Source organism: Dendropsophus ebraccatus, chromosome 15 (assembly GCF_027789765.1).
Source record: "Dendropsophus ebraccatus isolate aDenEbr1 chromosome 15, aDenEbr1.pat, whole genome shotgun sequence".
Classification (NCBI taxonomy): Eukaryota; Metazoa; Chordata; class Amphibia; order Anura; family Hylidae; genus Dendropsophus; species Dendropsophus ebraccatus.
This window is the reverse complement of record NC_091468.1, coordinates 70462064-70485258: the sequence shown is the minus strand read 5'-3', so window position 1 is coordinate 70485258 and position 23195 is coordinate 70462064. Positions and strand designations below refer to the sequence as shown.

Below are 23195 nucleotides of genomic sequence, written 5' to 3'. Positions count from 1 at the left end.
TTTTCGTGTTCTTCATAAACAAATCACTATACAATCGCTTTTGACAACAATCTGAAATTGCTCACCAGATTACTCAAAACAATAGTTATTGGTAACAATTGTTATTGTAATATTATTCTTTGTAATTGTTTTATGCTTGCTCGGGACAAAATCACACAGCATGTTTCATCTGGGAATGAGTTATTAGACGTAAAGAAATGCGGACGATCAACAAACTACCAACAATGATTTTATGAGATGTTAAATGACTAATCATTAGCCCTTTGATCGGGGCAGATAATCACTCATTTTCAGTTGTTAAAGGGTAAATATGAGCAGGTTACAGAAATCTAACCTGCTGATATATATGTCCCCTATTGCACAGGAGACGCCGAGGAGGAAGGGATGTCTCTTATAGTATGTCTCTAACCTTCTTCCATGGTCCGGTAAGACCATTAGGAGCACTGCCCGCCCCCATAGTGCCGATCTGGCCCACCCCTCTCTATTATCATCTATGGAGCGGCCACTATCGGGGCGCACTGTGCTCCTAATGGTCTCTCCGGACCGTGGAATAAACTACTAACTGCACAAGATTGGAGCCAAGGAGGAAGGTAAGAGACATACTGTACTATGAGACATACCCTCCTCCTCAGCGTCTCCTGTGCAATAGGGATATAGCAGCAGGTTAGTTCCCCTTTAAATTATAACCGCTCAGTGTAAAAGGGCCCTAAGATGTGATCAAGGAAACAGTAAGATCCCAGTTGATAGGTGTCTTGAGATCTAGAGGCCTCTCTGAGACATGCCCCATCGCTCACTCTCCTTGGAAACACTGAGGCCTGACATATTAGGCCTCTAGCAGATTTTTACACCAGCTCAGGACATCAATAAAATCCACGAGAGTAAAGGGGGAAATACCGATCATGGCAGGTGTGACAAAGATGAGTTCAATTTGACTTTGAAAACATATCGGTGTTCTCGTTGTTTTGTCCGACCCCTTTATATAATGTAACTAGTAACGTATATCAATAAATAAACTAAATAAAAGGAAGGAAAAGTACATAAATGAAGTGTTGAGTCTTCTCGGTTTTTATTGTAACAAAACAATATGCACAAACATTTTGCAGCATAACAATTTGATCCATAAAATAGAAATACGCTGGGTGTTTAAGACACTGTAATACAGGGGGAGGGAACCTTGAAATACTATAACACCCATCATGCCTGGACATGTGAGATAAGCTTTACCTTTGGATGTCCAGGCATGATGGGAGTTGTAGTTCTGCACTAGCTGGAAGGCCAAGGTTCCCCACCCCTGCTGTAATACATAAGAAACATGACTGCACTTCACTTTGGTTTTGATCTACCAAATGGAGAACAAATCCCTGCAAACGCCACGTTCTTACACGCTCTGAGGTTTCGTCTTTCTTTACACATTTGTTCCTCTACAAACAGCCGCTTCCTCCAGCATGTGATTCCATTTGAAAACAGTAAATTAAATTATTGCTTGCAGTTGTACAAATAAAGAGGGGGTGGTGGAAAGAGATTGTATAGTTCTAGTTTAGTTCCTCGTCCCACTATGAATGTCACCATTATAGTATCATATGCTCGCTGGCCTTCCTGCTAACACAAACTTTGAGGGACATTAAGCTGTCCCTTAGATTGAATGGAAACTATGTTGCACCAGAAGATTGTGAGACCTCATTTTATGATCCTTACCTGCACCGTTCTATTAACCCTTTCGAAGTCGTTGCCTGTATTAGTAGCTTGTATGTCCAGTCCATGTGATTTCTGTAAGAAACGGCATGCATAGTGGGCCCCACACTTCAACACGTAGCAATGGTTTACGACCAGGTGGACGGAGATATTTCTTTCCGTTCTGTTTTCGAGAATGCTGCCGTCAGATGAAGCTCAAGGACGTAGATGTCCCTGAATTTACTTGAAGATTTCAAATCTTTTAATTCTGAAATTTGCTAGAGGACCATGGATTGTGGATTTCCAAGAAGTAGCGGTGCCAGTCTAAGTAACGCTCTCACCGGCATCTTAAGATCTCGGAACTTCAAGAGGAGCTCAGAAAAACTATTATTTCCTAAGGAAAATACAACATGGAGGCTTTATTAATCGAGATCAATCAGATGTACATATCAAAAGGAATCTGTCACCAGATATTCATTGCCAAGTGCAGTATAAAGTAGTGACTAGAAACTTCCAGATTCCACTATGGTGTCACTTTTACATTCTACGTATCCTCTGCTGAGAGAACAGGCTGCAGTAGATCTGCATGGTCTGTAGTCCTTCATATTAATGAGCTTCCACTACCCTAATGCTGAATAAGTTACGTAGGGATGAGCAAACTTACAGTAGGAACAAAGCGAAGTGGCAATCCGGAAAAGCTGGATCCACCTGGGAAACATCTCCAAGTTTCCCAGGAATGGATCCAGCTTTTCACAGCACCCAGAGAGGAGAGGCACGGACTTTAAAGCCAGGAGCCTGACAAGCTGCCGGCTGATCATAACCGAGCACCTTGTTTCTACTGTAAATTTGCTCAACCCTAGTTTTATGCCTAAACAAAGAAAAGGGAGAAAGCGATCTACCAGCAGCAGCTGGAGTCATGCAGAGCTCGGTGCCGTCTACAACTAGAAATAGTCACTTTGTAAAAAACTACTGGAGAAATAAAAACAACAACAACAAAAACAATGCTGGGCTCTTGTATCACTACTGCGCGCAGCTCTTAGATGGGGCGACAGGTTCCCTTTAATTCTGCAAAATAATAAAACTTTTGAAATACAAATGAGGCTGTGTACATAATAGATGTAGCTCAATATTACTTGCCAATGATAATAGATTACCCCCCCCCATAGACACACAATATAACAGGCTTCAAGTAACACAATGAGACATTGCTTATGAACTTCCATTCACTTAAGACACAGAATTATGTATGATGAAACAATGGAAACCACATAAGCTAAAGGCAAGATTAACCCCCTAGTAACATAGCCAATATTGGCCTGAAAAAATAAAAAAATTTCAATTTTTTAAAATGATTTCATTGACATATGAGAGATAGTATTTTTTTTCTTTTTTTCTACATGTCCGCCTTAATATTTTTTAAAGGGTACCTTACCTGTCTCAACCATTCTCTCTGCAGATTAATGTGTGACACTGGATGATCGGGTTACCATGGATATCTCCTGTGCCCAGCGAGTTCTGTGCATAAGCCCTATTAACTAGAATAGGGCTTGTGCATGGAACTCACTCAGCGTGCAGCATATCCACAGCAACCTAACCTTCCAGTCTGCAAAGAGAATCACCATGACTGTTACCTTTAAACGTATGTTTTGTAAACTTTTTAACTAGTCTTATAAAGGGAATGTCACCCGTGACCTTCTATTCTCTAATATATTACTGTATTGCAGTACGATATGTCTGTGCAGCGCAGTACGTTATGCCTGTCTGCTGACAAAGCTGTATACAGAAACCCATGGGAACACAGCAATCATGTCGGCTGGCTGCCGATGAGGTGACAGAGCTCCTTACATGATGTGGTCACTATTTGACTGTAGCCTTTCAGAGGTTAAGCTGGCAGGCTCTAAGAATCTCTGGTCCTGCGAGTCTGGCTGAGCTCCAGCAATCAGCCATAAAGAGGGGGCAGTATAAGACCATTAGTGACTGACATAAAGACATGCATGGTTGGTCACTACAGGGTTAAAAGAAGAAAAATGAAAAGCAAAAATCACCTTCGAGCCTTGCTTCTGTTAGTTCTTTTGGAGCTGGCACAGAGTAGTAAACCAAGAAACAGGCCAACATGCTGAGCTGAGAGTCTTCAATAGACTGAGCGGCCAAATACGAGTGCAGAGAAACATCCCCTCCACCTGCCAGAAACAACATTAAAATAGATTAATATCTTCCTATTCATCATTGGTTTATATTGGAGATGAGCGAATCTACAGTATTAGCAAAGCCAATTGTTTCATCAGCTCGGTGGTTGGCTTATCAGCCGGCTGCCTTTAAAGGGGCTGTTGACCCAAATATTACTCAATTTCAAATGAACCTGTGCCAGATATTTTTAAATTTACTTCTATTAAAAAATCTCCAATCTTCCAGTACTTATCATCTGCTGTATGTCATGCAGGAAGTGGTGTATTCTCTCCAGTCTGACACAGTGCTCTCTGCTGCCACCTCTGTCCATATCAGGAACTTCCAGAGCAGGAGAGGATTTCATTGAGGATTTGCTGGACAGTTCCTGACATGGACAGAGGTGGCAGCAGAGAGCACTGTGTCAGACTGGAGAGAATACACCACTTCCTACAGGATATACAGCAGCTGATAAGTACTGGAAGACTGGAGATTTAAATTAAAGTAAATTACAAATCTATAGAATTTACTGACAACAGTTGATTTAAAAGAAAAAAAAATTGCCCGACTACCCCTTTGATGGTGTGCAATGGGTTTCCATCATAGTGTCCTGCATTTTACTGGAAAAACAGCACTTCCAAAATCAAGGTTATTCAGTTAGAAGTGAACATGGCTTTACGGTCACCCATGCACAATTTAGAAGAGTCTTAAATCCTCCTTCCTTTGTGCAAAACAATTTACAATATACAATACTGAGCCGCAATTGTATTCTGCCCGTCATGCCAATCACTCACATTGCAACCAGTGGTCCAGGCTGTTATCGATGGTGCATTTCATCACCGGCAAAAACTCAGAGTTCATAAAGAGCCCACGGTTAGGGTTCCTCTTCATCCTTTCTTGAAGGTTCTGGGAACTGAAGAACTCCAGGACCAGGCGGATTTGCCACAGTTCAAATGTTTCTGTGGTTTCTCTTCTTTCTAGTCTTCTCACGGCCTGTAAAAGAATGAACATAACCCAGAGGTCCCATAACTATAACCCAAAGGTCCCATAACTATAACCCAGAGGTCCCATAACTATAACCCAGAGGTCCCATAACTATAACATAGAGGTCCCATAACTATAACCCAGAGGTCCCATAACTATAACCCAGAGGTCCCATAACTATAACATAGAGGTCCCATAACTATAACATAGAGGTCCCATAACTATAACCCAGAGGTCCCATAACTATAACCCAGAGGTCCCATAACTATAACCCAGAGGTCCCATAACTATAACCCAGAGGTCCCATAACTATAACCCAGAGGTCACAAATATTACAATGTATATGAATGCATATGCCATGACGTCCCGCTGCCAGATCAGCAGTGAATTCCTTTCTCAATCTAGAAGTTTGAATCTCTATCGATATGAATGCGCAATGAGACCGCAATCTGCACGGCCGCCATACTGATTCAGTGGGGGGTCAGACGCATTACAGTCTCATTGCATTTGTGTATCCATAGAGACCCCAACCTCATGATTAGGAGAAGGGAAGGGTATGTTCACACTCAGAAAATGGTAAAGTTTCCTTGACAAAATCGAAAAAAATAAATAAATAAAAATTGTTGACAAAATCCTCTTCCAATTCCTTGCAAAAAATCCTCGTGAAATTGTCATGAACTCCCAACAGCCAGATCCCTGCATGTAAACAGCCACAGAGCACTGCGGGGTCTTTGCCGCCCAGGGGAAGGACCTGTGGGCTTCTAACGCTTCTATCTCAGTGCTGGAGCAATGGATTGCAATAAGAGTGCGCTTTATAAGCCCCCCCCCCCTTCTTTCCTCTCAAAGTGTTTGGAATAAGTTGGTGTATCTTATAAAGCGAAGTTGATCATAGTTACCATATCTAAAGCTGCAGGATTTTAGCAGTTTAACCCTTTCCCTGGTGGTGTCCAGTGTTAAGATCCACTTCTCTAGTAACGTTGCTGGGGGCTGAGAGGTTGTGAGACAGGTGCACCACAAGCGCTTGCAACAACACAAGAGAAGTGGATCCTATTGCTGGACGGCTGGAACGTCATGAAAGGGTGGGATTCAGAAGTGGTGCTGCTTCTCAGGTTAAAATATAGCCAGAAAAGCACCGCCGTCACCTCTGCCCACTCTCCCCTGCAGGCCTCCATAGCCAGGACATGGGAGGCCGCTAGTGTCCATGGCTTTGCAGAGCCGCGATGATAAACAGAGGAAGAATTCTCCCTCTTTAGCCCTATAGACGCTGCCGTAACATAAGCTGCAAAGACGTTAATTTACTGTGCAGCGGCATGAGGAGGGGGGAGGGGTAAAGAACCTATAATCTCACCTGGTCAATTGCAATGTATGCAGGAAGCATCTCTGGGTTCTCCTGAGTCACACACTCATACAAGATTGATGAAAAAAAGTCCAAAATTTCTTGTTTCTAATAAAGAAAAAAGTGCATGAAAAAACAAGCAGCTATTTATGGAAAATCATAAACCTAATAGATATTAGTGGCGATCTCGAAGTTCATAACGTATTGAGAATAAAGTAGTGATCTATTCTGTCAGGCTGGGTTCACACTACGTTTTTGTTGTTTTTTTTGCAAAAAAAGTTTTTTTTAATGGACACAAAAATGAGGTCAACTACGTTTTTGTGTACGTTAAAAAAAAACTGATCCGTTTGGACCCTTTTTTCTTTATAATGGAATTGAATGGAAAAACGGATGCACACACATGCATCAGTTTTTTCCATCCGTTTTTGCAAACGATTGCAAAAACGTAGTGTGAACCCAGCCTTACTTGTCTAGGTAACATAGGCTGGTATTCAAATTAGAGGATTTAAGATTTTTTAAATAGAAGTAAAATTACAAATCTGTATAATTATCTGACACCAGTTGATTTGAAAGAAAATAATTTTCCCCTTTAATAGGGTAACTGGATTTGAACATAAACATCCAGTTACTCCCATTAGGCTGGGTTCACACTACATTTTTGGCATCCGTTTCGATCAATTTTCCATTAAATTCCATTTTTTTTTTTAAAAAATGGATCAAAACGGATACACACACACACATCAGTTTTTTTGCAAAAAACGGATGAAAAAAATGGATTGCAAAAACGTAGTGTGAACCCAGCCTTACCGAGTGAGAACGTGTTCAACGCCACTCTCTAAATCCACCATTGGATGAAGCATTTGATAATTCTAACGGCCAACAAAAAATGGTTTTATTTCTTCCGGTCAGTGAAGAGCCCAGGATATAGAGAGAAGCATCTGCTATTGTGAGAGCATAGCTTGTAAGGTGGATGAGATATACCCTACAGTGTTCTATAGAGCTGGGCAGAGAGGAGGGCCTGGCAGAGAGGAGGGCCTGGCAGAGAGGAGGGCCTGGCAGAGAGGAGGGCCTGGCAGAGAGGAGGGCCTGGCAGAGAGGAGGGCCTGGCAGAGAGGAGGGCCTGGCAGAGAGGAGGGCCTGGCAGAGAGGAGGGCCTGGCAGAATCTCTCTGCCTCCGTGGGAAGTACATTGCTGCTCTGAGCTCGGCAGGAGATTATAATGTTATTTGTTATATGTTATGTCAGGGCATCATGTGCCTGGTGACCTTCTGAAATCATGTGGCATTCCCACAAGACCTAGATACTGGGCGGATCCTGTCAGGCCAGAACCAACAGGTTCCTGAATGTGCAGCTGACTGCAACACAAACACAGAGAAGCTACATGTGACAGTCAACGTAATGGTAGCTGCACTACATAAACCAGAAGGTGGGGGCTTGTCCGTCAAACCTTGACCTCAGCCTAGTTTCTGCATGTGAAATACAGTTTGGCCGCTTTTTATTTTGTGCAGTTCTTCTATACATTAGTAGAGCAGCTCAATATTACTCTTAAGGGGTACTCCGGCAAAACAAATTTTCTTACAAATCAATTGGTTTCAGAAAGTTATATGGATTTGTAATTTACTTCTATTTTAAAATCTGCAGTCTTCCCGTACTTATCAGCTACTGTATGTCCTGCAGGAAGGGGTGTATTCTCTCCAGTCTAACACAGTGCTCTCTGCTGCCACCTCTGTCCATGTCAGGAAATGTCCAGAGCAGCAGCAAATCCCCATAGAAAACCTCTCCTGCTCTGGACAGTTCCAATCTATACAACTTTCTGAAATCAGTTGATTTGAAATAAAAAGATTTTTGCCGGAGTACCCCTTTAAGACTAAGGCTGGATTTATATACCTTGACAAATTAAGTGTTTACAGAATATGGATATTTTGCAACATTGTGAACAGTACTGTATTTACCTTGGCCAGAGTTCCCCTTTAGAACACTTTATAACAAATAAGAACACTTCTATTACCCAAAATGTGACATGACATGACAGCCACTGCTTGCGCCAGAAGTCCCTGAAGATTGTCGGCTGCCGGGAGAGCTTCAGGTGAATGACAGGCTTCAGGTGACATCCGGCGCAGGCAGCGTCTCTGTACTATGCTGCATACTCCGGGAAGATGGGGGCGTCCGTTTAGACTCATTATTTAAAAAAAAAAAAGGAAGTCAATGGTAAAACGGATCAAATCAGATTACACACAATTACATCAGTTTTTCTATCCATTTTTCGCAACAACAAAAAAAACAACAATATAAAAAAAATGTAGTGTGACGCTAGCCTTATTGGTATAATTATATGGGAACATCTAATTACAGTATAGGATTCCCGTTCAATCACATACACATGACTTGTGGCAAAGCGGCTTCCAAACAGACTTTATGGCTCCCTGGTGTTATTGCATTACTGCATCTTGCCGCTAAGGTTTCCCAAAGAGAAAACAACTTGCCAGCAGCTTTGTAATATCACCATGGATTCTCTGGCTTCAATATATCTGATAAAAAAATATTTATTACCTGGCCCATGTCGGTTGTTGGTTTACAGAAATATTCTACAAATGATAGGAGCGCTGGATCGGATGTGAAAGCTGAAATCGCCTCGGGCTAAAGTAGGAAGAAAAGGGACGTTGTTAGGGTATTTACTCCGTAATAACTCGAGAAATAAACTTTTCCAGAAAATAAACTTTAATGACTATAACCAATGCGGTAGCGTATTGCTAGTTATCTGTTCCACAAGGTGTATCGCCTGCGGAGGCATTTCTAACAATCTCATATGGAATGACATCAAAGACAAGAACAAAACGTATATAATAAATCCCATAATGGCCAACTAGTTCCATCTAGAGTAGCACTGTCCATACCATTCCCTCTACAGACCAGAAAGTAGTAAGGGTCTAATAAGAGATTATATTTGGATTGGCCATTAATACTGATAATACAGAGTTTGGGGTTGGGCTGTTATATCAGGAACCTGCAGCACCAGGCAGAGCAACATGTGCAGCCTACCCCAACATGATTAAGCTATTAGCGCAGCGCATCTTGTGGAAAGCGGAGACATCTGTACGGTTATTTGCACAGGAAACTACAGTAGAAATAGTAAGCTAGGAATGCTCTGTGCATCTATAGCTTACTGTCAGTAGTCTCCCTGGGCCAAGCACTAAGCTGCAACCCCATCACACGGTTTTCCAGGCAGAAGCAAAAAAAAAAAAAAAAAAACAAACCCTGCAGCGGTAAATACAGATGACTCTGAAATATGGTGTTTACTTTTCCCCTATTTTTTATATTTAACCCTTTTTTTTAACCAGTTTTCTTCTTCTTACTTAAATGGGGCTTAGTGTTCGGGCGGGTTTAGACTGAGGAATTCTCACGGAAAATGTCAGCGGAATTCCGTCAGCTGTCCGCCCGCACGGGCATGCGCTTTTCTGCCGGCCCCATAGACACCATTCTATGGGCCGGCGTATTCCGCCATCCACTGAGAGAAGTGACATGACACTTCTTTCAGCGTATAGCGGAATACGCCGGCCCATAGAATGGTGTCTATGGGGCCGGTGGAAAGGTGCCCAGATGTGCGGGCGGACAGCTGACGGAATTCCGTGGACATTTTCCCGCCCAAAGCTAGTAAAAAGGCTGACCCAATACCCACCGCTACAGAGGTGATAGGAAGAGCCAGACCCCCCCCCCCCCCCACGATCACAGATTGGCATACTCCTATGTCAGTCTTAAACAAAGCCCCGTCCCCTTTTCCCGCCCCCTCAGTAAGCCCGCCCTGGGCCTGATGCTGCCACTGTGTAACAAATTTGCACCTGAGGGGCAGGTGTAGATCTATATCATGAGTTATGGCTGCAAGCGGGTGTAAATCCTTATAAATCAGGCGTGGGATAAGGCCGTGCAGCAGGGGCCGGCACTGTAAATTAGTAGTGCTCTCTCAGATGAGAAATCTTTTTACGTAAAAGGACCCTAAGAAGACATGGAAACTGCCTGGAGAACGATGCTCAGTCTCAGATTTGGGCCTAGCTTAGTGAAGCGATGGCTCCTAAGCCACGGCCATCACTATACTTCTAGCATATTGAGGCTGGAGTGCGCATCACAGGGACTACAGGAAAACATAATCTGACAGCAGCGCACGTGAAAAGGAACGGCCAGAAGGACAGAACAGGACAAGAGGAGCAGAACAACCCAAGAGGTACAATACCAGGATAAGGGAGAGATGGAGGCAAGTATCTGGCACTTTTTAAGCATTATTATTTTATGGCTGGACCGAATACCAAAGGAAAGGCCCTAAATTTTAGTTGTTTATTTGTTTTGTTTTTTTAATCTCTTGAATGATCAGCTTTAGTTCTATGACTGGCTGTATATTCTGCAAAGCAAACAAAAATGATAAAAGCAGAGACGTGGGATTAAAGCCAGTGGGTTTCTCCGAGATTGTGCGTCATAGGATTGTGCACAGCTGGGGTCACCCCACCCATCCTCTTCCTAGATGTCAGACAATGACTTTCTTCATCTACGTAAACAAAAGTATTTGATCATATTTCATAGGACCCCGATGCAAAACAAAACCTAGAAGGGTTTATTTATATAGCATTACACGTACAGAGCGTCGCTCCTGCTACATCACACAGCGTTCCCGCACCTTAACACGAGGTTCTTTTACCCAACACTTCAAAGAGCAAAAAAGCTGCTGACAAACACACTTGTCACTTTTTGCTAAGAACTCTCTCCAGAAGATCCTCTCTTCAAGGCGGCCATCCCTGAGGTAGAAGAGATTTAGGCCAGAGCTCTTTTGTATACGTAACCACTTTTTAGGGGGACTATCCTCTAGAAGAACTTATACTCACCTGCCATGATGCCAGACAGTGCCCAGTCCCCGATACGCAGCAATCACTACTTTCATTCTGACATGCAGTAAATGCCCGCTCAGCCAATCACTAGCCGTATTGGTGACCACAAACAAACTCACACTGTATTAAAGGAGAAGTCTGGAGAGGAGGTGGCTGAACAACACAATGAAGCTACCTCCCCGGCTCCAGCACAGGGGTCAGCTATCCTCCTCTGTGGTTCTTGGTCCTGCCTCGGCTGCTGACTGGCTGAGCAGGGCTGACATGTCACAACCCAGGTCACCGCTCAGATCAGGAAGCGGCCAGGGGACTGGGAACCACAGCGGACCCCAGCGCTGGAGCGGGGGAGGTAGGTGCGTGTTATGTTCAGTCACCTCCTCTCCGTGTAGAATGGTTTGGGAAGATGGTGAACCTATAAATAACCTTGGAGTCGCCAACCTTTAAAAATCATTGTTCCCTATTGCTTTGCCCATTGTTTTCTAATACACAGACATTTAACAAAAGGCATTGTAGGGGACGCTATATAGATAAGAGTCCAGAAAACTTTGCTCTTTGTTGGTAAATGTCATTGTGCCAGTTATAGCCCATTGATATCGCTGCGTAAACAAGATCAATGTGGAAGTAAATGAATATTCATTTATAGAACATTACCTTAAAACTCCGAGCCTCAGAGTTCCTATGAGTAACATTCTGTGCCAGCAGACTCCTCCAGCCCCTTGGGTCCTCCTTATAAGAGAGCTGGCCAGCTCGGAGCTTTACATACAGAACGCCGTCCTTACAGAGAATGGACCTAAAAGAAAACACACATTTGTGTATTAAAGTTTAGTTCCTCTTGCGCTAAAGAAATCGGTTAGCAGGATGAAATGGGGTATAAATTTGATTTGATTTTACATTTTTGTTTAAATCAGCATTATACATATGGCCACTAGGTGTCTCCCTTCCTCTCACACTGTGCTCCATGCTCCCTCCATGCTGATATTTGGTCTTGTGTTTTTTGAACAGAGAAAAGATGAAACAAAGGAAGTCCCCCTCCTTTGTGCACTCACCTGTCCATCATGCAGGTTGTATATAAACTGAGGGCAACTAACTTAGGCTAAATAGATTATTAACTTTTGCAAATTATATTATCAGCTCTGTAGATTACCAGGAGACAATGCTCTTTATTATGTAACAATTCAGTCAGTATTATGTCACTGAGTGGTTACAGAGGTTTTGGTGCTGTGTGACAGGAGAGCTGACCATACAATGCGACCACTCCAAAAATTCTCTGCTACTGAATGTGGATGCACAGCAGCTGTAAACATGTGCAGTGAAGACTTGTCCCGCTCCTTGTGCACTCACAAATGGCTGTCAAATAATAGCAAGCTATGTCTGTGAATGCACAAAGGAGTGGGACTTCTGTGTTTGGACCAAATATTAGCACAAAGGAGCATGGAGCACAGTGTGTCAGGAAGGGAGACACCTAGTGGCTGGATGTAGGAGTTGAGTTAAACATAGAAAACTTACAGTCTGGAGATTAGCAAATTTACAGTAAGAATGAAGGGAAGGGCTTTATTATCTCTGTGATCCACTCATAAGGCTGCAGCCATTTAACTTTGACTCCGTGCCGCTCCTCCAAGGGCGCTGGGAAAAGATGGATCCAGTCCTGGGAAACCTCTCCCAGTTTCCCAGGACTGCATCCATCTTTTCCCAGCGTCCGTGGAGGAGCGGCATGGAATAGAGCAGCCTGAATTCGCTCATCTCTAACCCCCACTAATCACTAGACTATGCAGGGAGAAGAGCCTTGCTCCATACTTCTCCGTGCTCTCCATAAATTGCGTCTCCTTCAGTGATGAGAGGAATCTCCCTGCTTGGTATAATAATCCATAGGGGTCTTAGCTCCCAGATCCCAACCAGATTGAAACTTTACACATGTACAGATACAGGTTTATACCTAAATTATATCTTCAGCTTACTGTAAGTGTTGGGTTCCTTTCCGCAGGTCAATAATGATTTCCCAATAGCGAGGACCTTTCACTCTTATCTGTTTGTAAAAAGACAATGGAAGGAAATGAATCAGACTATTAGCTGGATGGTCTCCTACTTTGCACAGTTCCCCAACACAATATAGTCCAATAGTTTTGTTGTTTGGTTCTTAAACCTCCATTCGGATTTGTATATCCGCAAACAATTCAGCATTTGGAGATGTTACGGATCAGATTCCAGATGAGCGGAATTAGTCATGATATAAGAGATGCTATGAGGAGTGACGCTCCCTCTTCAGGCAGATCAGTAGTTATGGACCAATAAGACTGGCACCCAGTTCCATCAATGGGGAAGAGGCAACATAAGTGTAGTCACTGCAAGATGTAAGGTTCCTTTTACACAGACAGATTATTGAAGCCAAGGCCAGGAATGGATTTGAGAAGAGGAGGAATCTCAGTCTTTCCTTTATGACCTGTTCTCTGTTTATAGTATGTTCCTGGCTTTGGCTTCAATAATCTGCCAGATAAATCTGCGTAATAGTGTTAGGTCTTTGTACCTTAGGGCCCTATCAGGCTTGCTATACGAGACCGGCCACCCCTTCAGCCTGGGAGAAACATGGTGACCTGTAGGATTTTGTACTTGTTGCCACCATGTTCCATAGAGTTTAATATGAGGTTGTTATGTACAGACGGGATCTGTCAGGATCTTACGTAACATTTGTTATGTACAGATTGGATTATCCCTTTGGTAAGTGTGTTGGCAGCAGTGGAAGATTGGTGGTTTGGGTCTGGCACAATCCCTTTAGCATGACCCCGATGCCCGGATCTCTTGGCTCCCAGAGGATACTCAACACACAAATTCCACGCTTGTATTGGGAATAACTCTTTAATAGCAATGCATTTCAAGGAGGTGACCAGCCTCTTCACCAGGAATCTAAAAAAGAACATCGCTATGAAAAGGGATAGTTCAGCAAAAAAACAAAACAAAACAAAAAAAAAACTATAAAATCTACTAGTGTCAGATTAGTTATTTACTTCTATTAAAATATCTCCAGTCTTCCAGTACTTAACAGCTGCTGTATGTCCTGCAGGAAGTTGTGTATTCTTTCCAGTGTGACACAGTGCTCTCTGCTGCCACCTCTGTCCATGTCAGGAACTGTCCAGAGCAGCAGCAAATCCCCATAGAAAACCTCTCCTGCTCTGGACAGTTCCTGACATGGACAGAGGTGGCAGCAGAGAGCACTGTGTCAGACTGGAGAGTATACACCACTTCCTGCAGGAAATACAGCAGCTGATAAGTACTGGAATACTTGAGATTATTTAATACGAGTAAATTACAAGTCTCTGGCACTATCTGGCATCGGTTTTTTGCTGAACTACCCCTTTAAAGACTTACTCTCAATACATAGGAAGTAGAGAAGACGGCACTCCAACGGTGGGGTGGTGCACGAGGTGGATAGGTCCAGTAGCAGGTAAATAGAAGAGCCCGCCACTCACCAATAAGTTTTGCTTATTTATTCATGTGCAGAAAGCATCTATATTACAGGCATGGAATCCGTGCTGGGCATCCTTTGGGGAGTGTGAGCATCGGGTACCTGCAGAATGGATTGCGCCACACCCAAACCTAGGGCTGGGTGATATTGGCCTAAATCAATATCGCGCTTTATCGCATATGTAGCTGCGGTAACGATAATTGGACGATAACTATGACACGCCCCTTTTTTACAAGCCACACCCATTTGGCCATGCCAAACTAGGGATATTTTGTTTCAATTAAGTTTAAAAAAAAGTACAGTAACTCAATGAGCAGCAACCCAAGCCAGGTACACATTACAAGACGTGTATATACAGGTATGCAGCATACAGCTACGCACACACTACAGGACGTGTATACAGCATACAGCTATGTGCACACTACAGGACGTGTATATACTGGTATACAGCTATGGGCACACTACAGGACATGTGTATACAGGTATGCAGCTATGGACACACTAAAGGGTGTGTATATGCAGGTATATAGCTATGTACTATAGGGACCCAGAGTACAGGGACATACAGTATATATGATGGGTATATAGTATGCTATGTATAGGTGACAGTACAAAGGCACTGTGGGGACACTGAGTGGCACATTATAGGGGGGCCGTAGATGGCACTGTGCTGACACGCCGTGAAGATATCTATCTTTCTATTCTTATCAATTCTGTCTGTCTGTGTCCAAAAGGTAGCAGCACTCCAATTGAATGAAAAAACGTGTAGATTTATTCACGATCCATGTGAAAAACAGGTGACGTTTCTGACCACAACCCTGATCTTTTCTCAAGGCAAATGTCATTTGGCTTGAGAAAAGATCAGGGTTGTGGTCAGAAACGTCACCTGATTGTCACATGGATTGTGAATAAATCTATTGCTGACTGTTCCCTGGTGCTAATGAGAACTTTACTGGCCGCCCTGATAGCTGCGTGCATAGTGATCATACTACGGTGGAGATTTTAGGAAGATTGAATGACGGTTAATGATTTTTTATTTAGTGATTGATTTTTAGTGACTCAGGGGCCCCGACACAGCACCAACCAACCCGGCACAGCACGGCACAGCAGATCGGCCACCCGCCCGTCCCAGCATGCCCGAGCGCCCCGCGTCACCTGCACGGCACGGAACACCGCCCCTGCTTGTCTCAGCCAGTTTCAGCGGCCCAGCACAGCGCCAACCAACCCGGCACGGCACAGCGGAGCCGCCACCCGCCCGTCCCAGTGTCACCCAACCTGCCCGGCATGTCAGAGCGGCACAGTAGTAACTGCTCATGCTCTGACACACCGGGCAGGTTAGGGGGCGCTGGGACGGACGGGTGGTGGCTCCGCTGTGTCAGGCCTCTGGAACTGGTAACTGAGATGAGCAGGGGCGGTGTGCTGTGCCAGGCAATGCAGAGCACTCTGACACGCCGGGAGGTTGTGCTCTGCGCTGCCGGGTTGGTGGGCGCTGGGGCAGACTGAGGCGACTGGGCCGCTCTGACACGCCGGGCGGGGGTTGGGGGTGGCAGGGGCGCTTAGACACAGTGCCAGTCTCCTATGTGCTGTCTGTGCGTCCCTGCACACACAGCACATATGACATGCGGTCTGCTCATCTCTAATGACATCCTCCAACCTGTGCAGCTCAGGGCTCAGACGGTGAAATAGTGAAAATACCGCACATACCGTCCTGGCAAAGTTGAGGTCTGTTAACCGACGCCAGAGACGGTATCGGTATTTTCACGGTATACCACCCAGCCCTACCCAAACCATCAATCTTCCACCTCCTTCTTTGCCAAGTTTATAAGGTAACTCCAGGATCAGTTACTGGGGGTGGCAGCTGCAGCACTATAGATACAGAAGAGCTCAATAGTTTCAAGCACGGCCCCATCAGGTGAGCGTGCACTGCATATGTATATGCATTCTTACTTTTACCACCAGATTTTGTCTGCACATGCAGTGATTATTGCTTTTTCTTCATATATTTTATATAATATATCTATATCTATCTCTCTATCTATCTATCTATCTATCGCCAGCACATACTTGTTTGAGTTGATGTAGCTCCGGCAGCAGGGTAGGTGCCACGAGTTCTTCTGTTGTCTCTTCATACCACTGAGTTCCCTGCAATACAGGACATCAGTAACATCTTCCATGTCTATAGTACAAAAGCTAACGTTGTAGATCTAGCAAATCAATGGAAAACAACGGACACATATAGCATACCTTGTATGTGACCTCTAGAAGGACATAACAGGGAGTGTTTGTGTCCACATCTACAGGAACCAGAAGCCTGGGCTCAGCGGCCAGCACATATAGATGACGCAAAGCTTGAAGGTGATACCTAGTTATACAAGTATACATATTAGGGACCACATATAATAATTATATATACACGCGCACACACACACACACACATATACATACACTTACATACACACACACTACAAAACAGGTTCCAATGCAAGCACATTGCATGCTACATGAGTACTTCAAAATCACATCATGATACGTGCACGGACAAAGAAACACTGCAACACTCCTATGTATAGAATACTGTAATAATGTGAAGACAACTTGTCATTTTCATTCTTCACTGTAAACTTTGGAAACTAAAGAAATCACTGGGTGCGTAGATTTAGCTTTTTCCTTATGTACGATGAGGTTCCATAGCAGGCACGCCAATTCTGAGTAAGTGAGGGAGGACTCCCATTGAAGAGACACAGATGCATCAAGGAACATTTTATGTATCAGAAGAGTGTCTACGTGTATAAAAAAAAAACTTGGATCTGTGATTGCTGCTTCCCTGACAGATCTGTATAACCAATCCCTCCTAACACAGGGCTCCAGATGGCGACCAAAATGGTCGCCAATGCGACTGACATTTTGCAAATGGCGCCCAGATTTATTAATCTGGGCGCCATTTGCGACTGGCCCCGGCGGCGGCGCGCTGTCTCTTTAAGTCCGGGCCCCCGGCTGCCTGGGGCCCTGACTTCCGGCACAGGAAGCGCACGTCAGAGACGCTTCCTGTGTCAGAAGTCACAGCCCCGGCGTACAGGGAGCTCACTGACCCGTCCTATCCCCGGCAGCGCGGCGCGACACCCCCGGCAGCCGCGCATCAGCCGGGGACAGCGCCTGAAGAAGAAGAGGATCGCCGGGGGAGCGGGTTGTCAGGTGAGTTTGTGTGTTTGTTTTTTTTAAATACTGCTTAGCATAGAGGAAAGGGGGGGCATCTATAATGCGGGGAAGAGAAGGGGGGGCATCTATAATGGGGGGAGAAGAGGGGCCATCTTTAAGTGGGGGAGAGGGGGCCATCTATAAGGGGGGGAGAAGAGGGGGCCATCTATAATGGGGGGGGGAGAGGGGGCATCTATAATGGGGGTAGAGGGGGTCATCTATAAGGGGAGGGGGTATCTATAAGGGGGGGGGAGAAGAGGGGCATCTATAATGGGGGGGAGGAGGGGGCATCTATAATGGGGGGGAGGAGGGGGCATCTATAATGGGGGGGAGGAGGGGGCATCTATAATGGGGGGGAGGAGGGGGCATCTATAATGGGGGGGAGGAGGGGGCATCTATAATGGGGGGGGAGGAGGGGGCATCTATAATGGGGGGGAGGAGGGGGCATCTATAATGGGGGGGAGGAGGGGGCATCTATAATGGGGGGGAGGAGGGGGCATCTATAATGGGGGGGAGGAGGGGGCATCTATAATGGGGGGGAGGAGGAGGGGGCATCTATAATGGGGGGGGGGAGGAGGGGGCATCTATAATGGGGGGGGGGGGAGGAGGGGGCATCTATAATGGGGGGGGAGGAGGGGGCATCTATAATGGGGGGGAGGAGGGGGCATCTATAATGGGGGTAGAGGGGGTCATCTATAAGGGGAGGGGGCCATCTATAAGTGTAGGGCAAACTGGCTGCAGACACTGGGAGATAGATATATGCACAATTATTATTATCAGGGCCCCTCAGGTGTCTGTATTGTAGGGGGTCACTTGCATTAGTCACTAGGCGAGAGATATATCTATCTATATACACCTTGTGGGGGGGTCACTATGGCTGCAGTCATAAGTCTAGCTCAGTATGTATAGACTGTTGCAAGCTTTTAAAGGGAACCTGTCACCCCCGGTGCCGGGGTGACAGGCTCCCAACCCCCCGTTAGAACCCCCTATACTCACCTCATCGCGCCGGGTCCCGCTTCTGAAGATGGGCGGGTCACGGAGATCTCAGCCGCTGCAGCCCGACGCGCACACTGAAAGATGAGTCCAACGCTCATAGAGAATGACGGAGCGCTGGACTCTCCCGTCATTCTCTATGAGCGTTGGACTCATCTCTCAGTGTGCACGCCGGGCTGCAGCGGCTGAGATCTCCGTGACCCGGCCATCTTCAGAAGCGGGACCCGGCGCGATGAGGTATAGGGGTATGAGTATAGGGGGGTTGGGAGCCTGTCACCCCGGCACGGGGGTCGACAGGTTCCCTTTAAGTTCAAGTTCAGAAGAGTAAGCCTCATTAAAAGGCTAGCCAAGTGAGGCTGAAGTACTGAGTCAGACTGTATATGGTTGTCAGACTGTATATGGTTGTCAAGTTGCAAGTTTCCATGTTGAACGTTTTCAAACTAAGAAAAGAGAGAATCTAAAGGAGGAGGAGGAGGAGGAGGAGGAGGCTGCTGCCGCGGCCTCTGCACACAGTAAGTCCCATTTAACATAACATTAATTTTACATGGTTTAAAATGTTGGCGACCAAATATTCTATTTGGCGCCTAAATTTTTCAGGTTAGGAGCCAATGGCTCCCAGGTAAATTTTTTAGTCTGGAGCCCTGTAACAGGAGATGTTCCCGATTATTGGAGAACGGCCAATGTTATACCCATCCACAAGAAGGGGAATAGAGAAGAGACCGGTATCTACAAGCCAGTTAGCCTGACATCTGAAAAACTAACTGCCATCTAGGCCGTTCGGACCACGCTGTTAAAAGGAGTTGGGAGCAGTTGATAGTGGATAGGAGCATATGCACACGAGGCAAACAGGCTATGGATGGCCCAGGCAGACCACCAATAGAGAGGATAGATTGATCCGCTAACAAGCATGAGTTATGCTGGGTTTACACGGGACGATTATGGTGCGAATTTGCGAATTCGAACGATAATCATACGAACGATCGGACAAGCGAGAAATCGTTCATTTTGATCTTTTAACAGGTTCTTAAATCATCGTTCGTCGTTCGCAAAAAATTCGCCGATCGTTCCGTGTAAACAGTCGTTCACTGATTTTTCCTATGTGCGCGATAGGCTTAAGCGATCGCAAAATGATCGGAAAACGAATTTTCTGTACGATATATCGTTCCATCTAAACGCTGATCGTTATAAAAGAAAAATCGTTACTTAGAAGTCGTTAATCGTACGATTGGGAGATTTATCGCTCCGTGTAAACCCAGCATTAGGGTCCATTTACACAGAAAGATTATCTGACAGATTATCTGCCAAAGATTTGAAGCCAAAGCCAGAACCAGACTATGAACAGAGATCAGGTCATAAAGGAAAGCCTGAGATTTTTCCTATTTTTAAAGCCATTTCTGGCTTTGGCTTCAAATCTTTGGCAGATAATCTTTCTGTGTAAATGGACCCTAACACACGGTCAGCTTGGACCGATGCAACCGTATTATCCAGGTTATGTTTGGGGCAGTGAGGTCTGAATAATGAGCATGGAGGCCTCTTGGGGAGTCCTGCAATCCTGTAGTTATACACTGCTCCAACTGCTGGTGTGATGGGAGCTATCGGACAGTCAGTCACCCCTGGTAGTGATATGACACCAAGGCCTCATTCACACAATCAGTAGGTTTTCAGGATGCAGATGCAAAAAAATTGGGAAGGGGATCGTAAAAATGACAATCCCCTTAATTTAACTAAGGTAACATCTGCAAAAAATACGGGACGCTCCCAGAGACTTCTATGGGTGAATCTGTGCCACAATTTTTGACCGTACTGGGACATGTCCTATTCTTTTTTTGCGGCACGGATTGCAGATCCGTAAAACTAATAATGTGAACCAATGTGTATCCATTGTGGATGTGCAATTACAGATGAATTGATGGAATGTGTGAATAAGGCTGGGGTCACACTGGGTTTTTGCTGTGTTTTGACCACGTTTTTGTGTACGTTAAAAAAAACCATGCATTTTGATCATTTTATTTATTTATTTTTTTTATTATGGAAGTCAATTAAAACAAAACAGATGCATACAAATGTGTCCGTTTTTCATGTGTTTTTTTTTTCCTTGCCTAAAAACGATGGGGGGAAAAAATGGATTGCAAAAAACGCAGTGTGAACCCAGCCTAAGGCCTTACAGCTGAGTGACATGTGTACAACATTGCCATATTGCAACTCATGGTTACAAGATTTATAGAGCCGCTTTTCCCCCAACAGACTTATCCTATGGCTCTGATCCTGGTATCACATACATCATCATTACTTTCACAAATAGGACATTTCATTTAATTATAACACCTCCTGCTTGGTGAACATAAGAAGGAGCCATGAGAAGCTTACAGCCAACAAGTGACCTTTACCTGTTATCCGTACTGTGGACAGGAAAGTGGGGATACAGGGCGCACAGCAAAGCTGCTATTGAGGAGTTTGAGGTGCTCAGTGAATACCTAAAAATAACATGGAGAACAAGCAAACAATCACACAGGGAGAAGAAAGAAAAGTAGTGCTGAATTATTGGAACGCTATTAAAACCACAACCCCAGTTCTCCCCAATAGCTGTCAATCATGAATAAGACCACCTACTGGACTCCCAAGCCCAAAATCATAAGCTGCTTTAATGTATTAGTTACAGGATATAGTAAATAATTTCCTCCAAAATTTCTGTGTTTCCCCCCCAAAAAAGACAGTGTCTTATACTAGGGCTGGGCGGTATACCGTGAAAATACCGATACCGTCCATGGCGTCGGTTAACCGACCTCAACTCTGCCAGGACGGTATCTGCGGTATTTCACAGTTTTGTGCGCTGTATGTGCAGATGCAGGGATGTCGGCGTGTCAGAGCCAGGCAGGATGTGGCTGCAGCTGATCGAATGAGAGGAGTCTTATCCGAGGCCCGAGACAGGAGGGGGATCACTGAGCACTGACACTATAGCCCAGGGATCTGGCTTATCTCCCTCCCGGGCCCCAAGATGCGGACACTGAGCCGGTGGAGCCCCGCGGCCGAGTGCAGCCTCGGAGTGTCTAGTGTCCTGCACTCCCCGGGCAGTGAACGAGGTACAGAGCAGACGTCTGCAGGCTGAGGACCGGACTGCTGCTCGGGTGACAGCGCTGCCCCATCCCCCTCCTGTCACTGCCGGACCCGTCCTATCAAACAGGGAAATTGCTTGGGGCCCCCCTTCTATCCCCCATCCGTGTGACTGAGGAGCAGCAGCCTTCAGGAGGTAAACTTACTACTGTGCTGCCGTCCACACAGCCCTCCCCCGTCACTCCTAGCCGGCACCGGTCTTCAGGAGGCACACTCTGCCGGGTTGTAGATCCTCCCATTGTGTCCAGGGAAAGGGACAGTGTCTGTGTAGCAGCATGTTAGTGCACGGAGGAGCCGCTTTCTTGTTTAGTTTCCCTGACGTGCTCTGTCTCTTATCACTGACACCAGAGGCGAAAGGAGAGAGCGGTTTCTTCATCTACACTCAGGCTCTGGCTTTCCCTGGAATAGCCGAGTTGTCTCAGTTCATGGACACATGTAACACTGGATGTCCCTGGAATAGCCGAGTTGTCTCAGTTCATGGACACATGTAACACTGGATGTCCCTGGAATAGCCGAGTTGTCTCAGTTCATGGACACATGTAACACTGGATGTCCCTGGAATAGCAGAGTTGTCTCAGTTCATCTAGCTCTAGCTATCCCTTCAGTTCCTAGTCACCACATGTAACTGGCTGGAAGGAAGGGAGACAAGTCTCTGTATATACACACACATGAGGAAGGGGGGCAGTCTCCCTTCCTCCTGTGTGTATATATAGAGACTTGTCCCTTCCTGTGTGTATGTAGCTGTATAACTCTGCTAAGACCCCTAATAATGACAAATAATAGTCACAATAGACTAAATACACAGCCTTGAGTTGCTGCTGAGTAAGTTACTGGGTTTTTTTAAATACTTTTTAGGGTACAAACACCCACACCGTATACGCAGCGTATTTACTGCTACGATATGCAGCAGATTTGATGCTGTGTTCAGTTATTTAGATCTAATCTGCTGCGTATTTGCGGTGTATCGCAGCAGTAAATACGCAGCATATATGCCGTGTGTGTTTGTATCCTTAGAAAGAAAATATCCCCAATTTGGCACATACAAGTGGGTGTGGCTTGCAAAAAGAGGGTGTGGCTTACAAAGTGGCGTGTCATAGTTATCGTTCAATTATCGTTATCGCAGCTACATGTGCGATAAACCGCGATATTGATTTAAGCCAATATCGCCCAGCCCTATCTTATACTAATTTTTGCTCCCAAAGATGAGCCAGGTCTTATTCAGGGGATGTCTTATTTCCACCACAGCACACTTGTACAGCACAGCAGGGACAAAGTAATGGCAGGATAACGGCAGACTGTGTGCAGCTACACATCTTGTGGTAGGGGACAATGGGGATGGTGGTAGGAGACGGTCTTCACGTCCTGCATGCAGCTGCTCTGCAAGGGACGCTGAAGGTAGAGGATGACGACGGAAGGCT

The 23195-nt window shown here is 45.2% G+C and overlaps 1 protein-coding gene across 1 annotated transcript in view; it reads right to left on the bottom strand.

The window, feature by feature from the left end:
• Positions 1 to 1044: 1044 nt before the first annotated feature.
• ANAPC1 (anaphase promoting complex subunit 1) overlaps positions 1045 to 23195 on the bottom strand; it is a 57128-nt gene continuing 34977 nt past the window's right edge. Inside the window, exons 38-47 of the mRNA XM_069954556.1 lie at positions 21054 to 21140; positions 16723 to 16840; positions 16543 to 16620; positions 12977 to 13044; positions 11673 to 11811; positions 8704 to 8790; positions 6167 to 6262; positions 4629 to 4827; positions 3717 to 3851; positions 1045 to 2065 (exon numbers count right to left, since the gene is read on the bottom strand). Of these exons, the coding sequence (XP_069810657.1) occupies positions 1950 to 2065; positions 3717 to 3851; positions 4629 to 4827; positions 6167 to 6262; positions 8704 to 8790; positions 11673 to 11811; positions 12977 to 13044; positions 16543 to 16620; positions 16723 to 16840; positions 21054 to 21140 (1123 nt within the window). The 3' untranslated portion in view covers positions 1045 to 1949. The remainder of the gene's footprint in view (positions 2066 to 3716; positions 3852 to 4628; positions 4828 to 6166; positions 6263 to 8703; positions 8791 to 11672; positions 11812 to 12976; positions 13045 to 16542; positions 16621 to 16722; positions 16841 to 21053; positions 21141 to 23195) is intronic.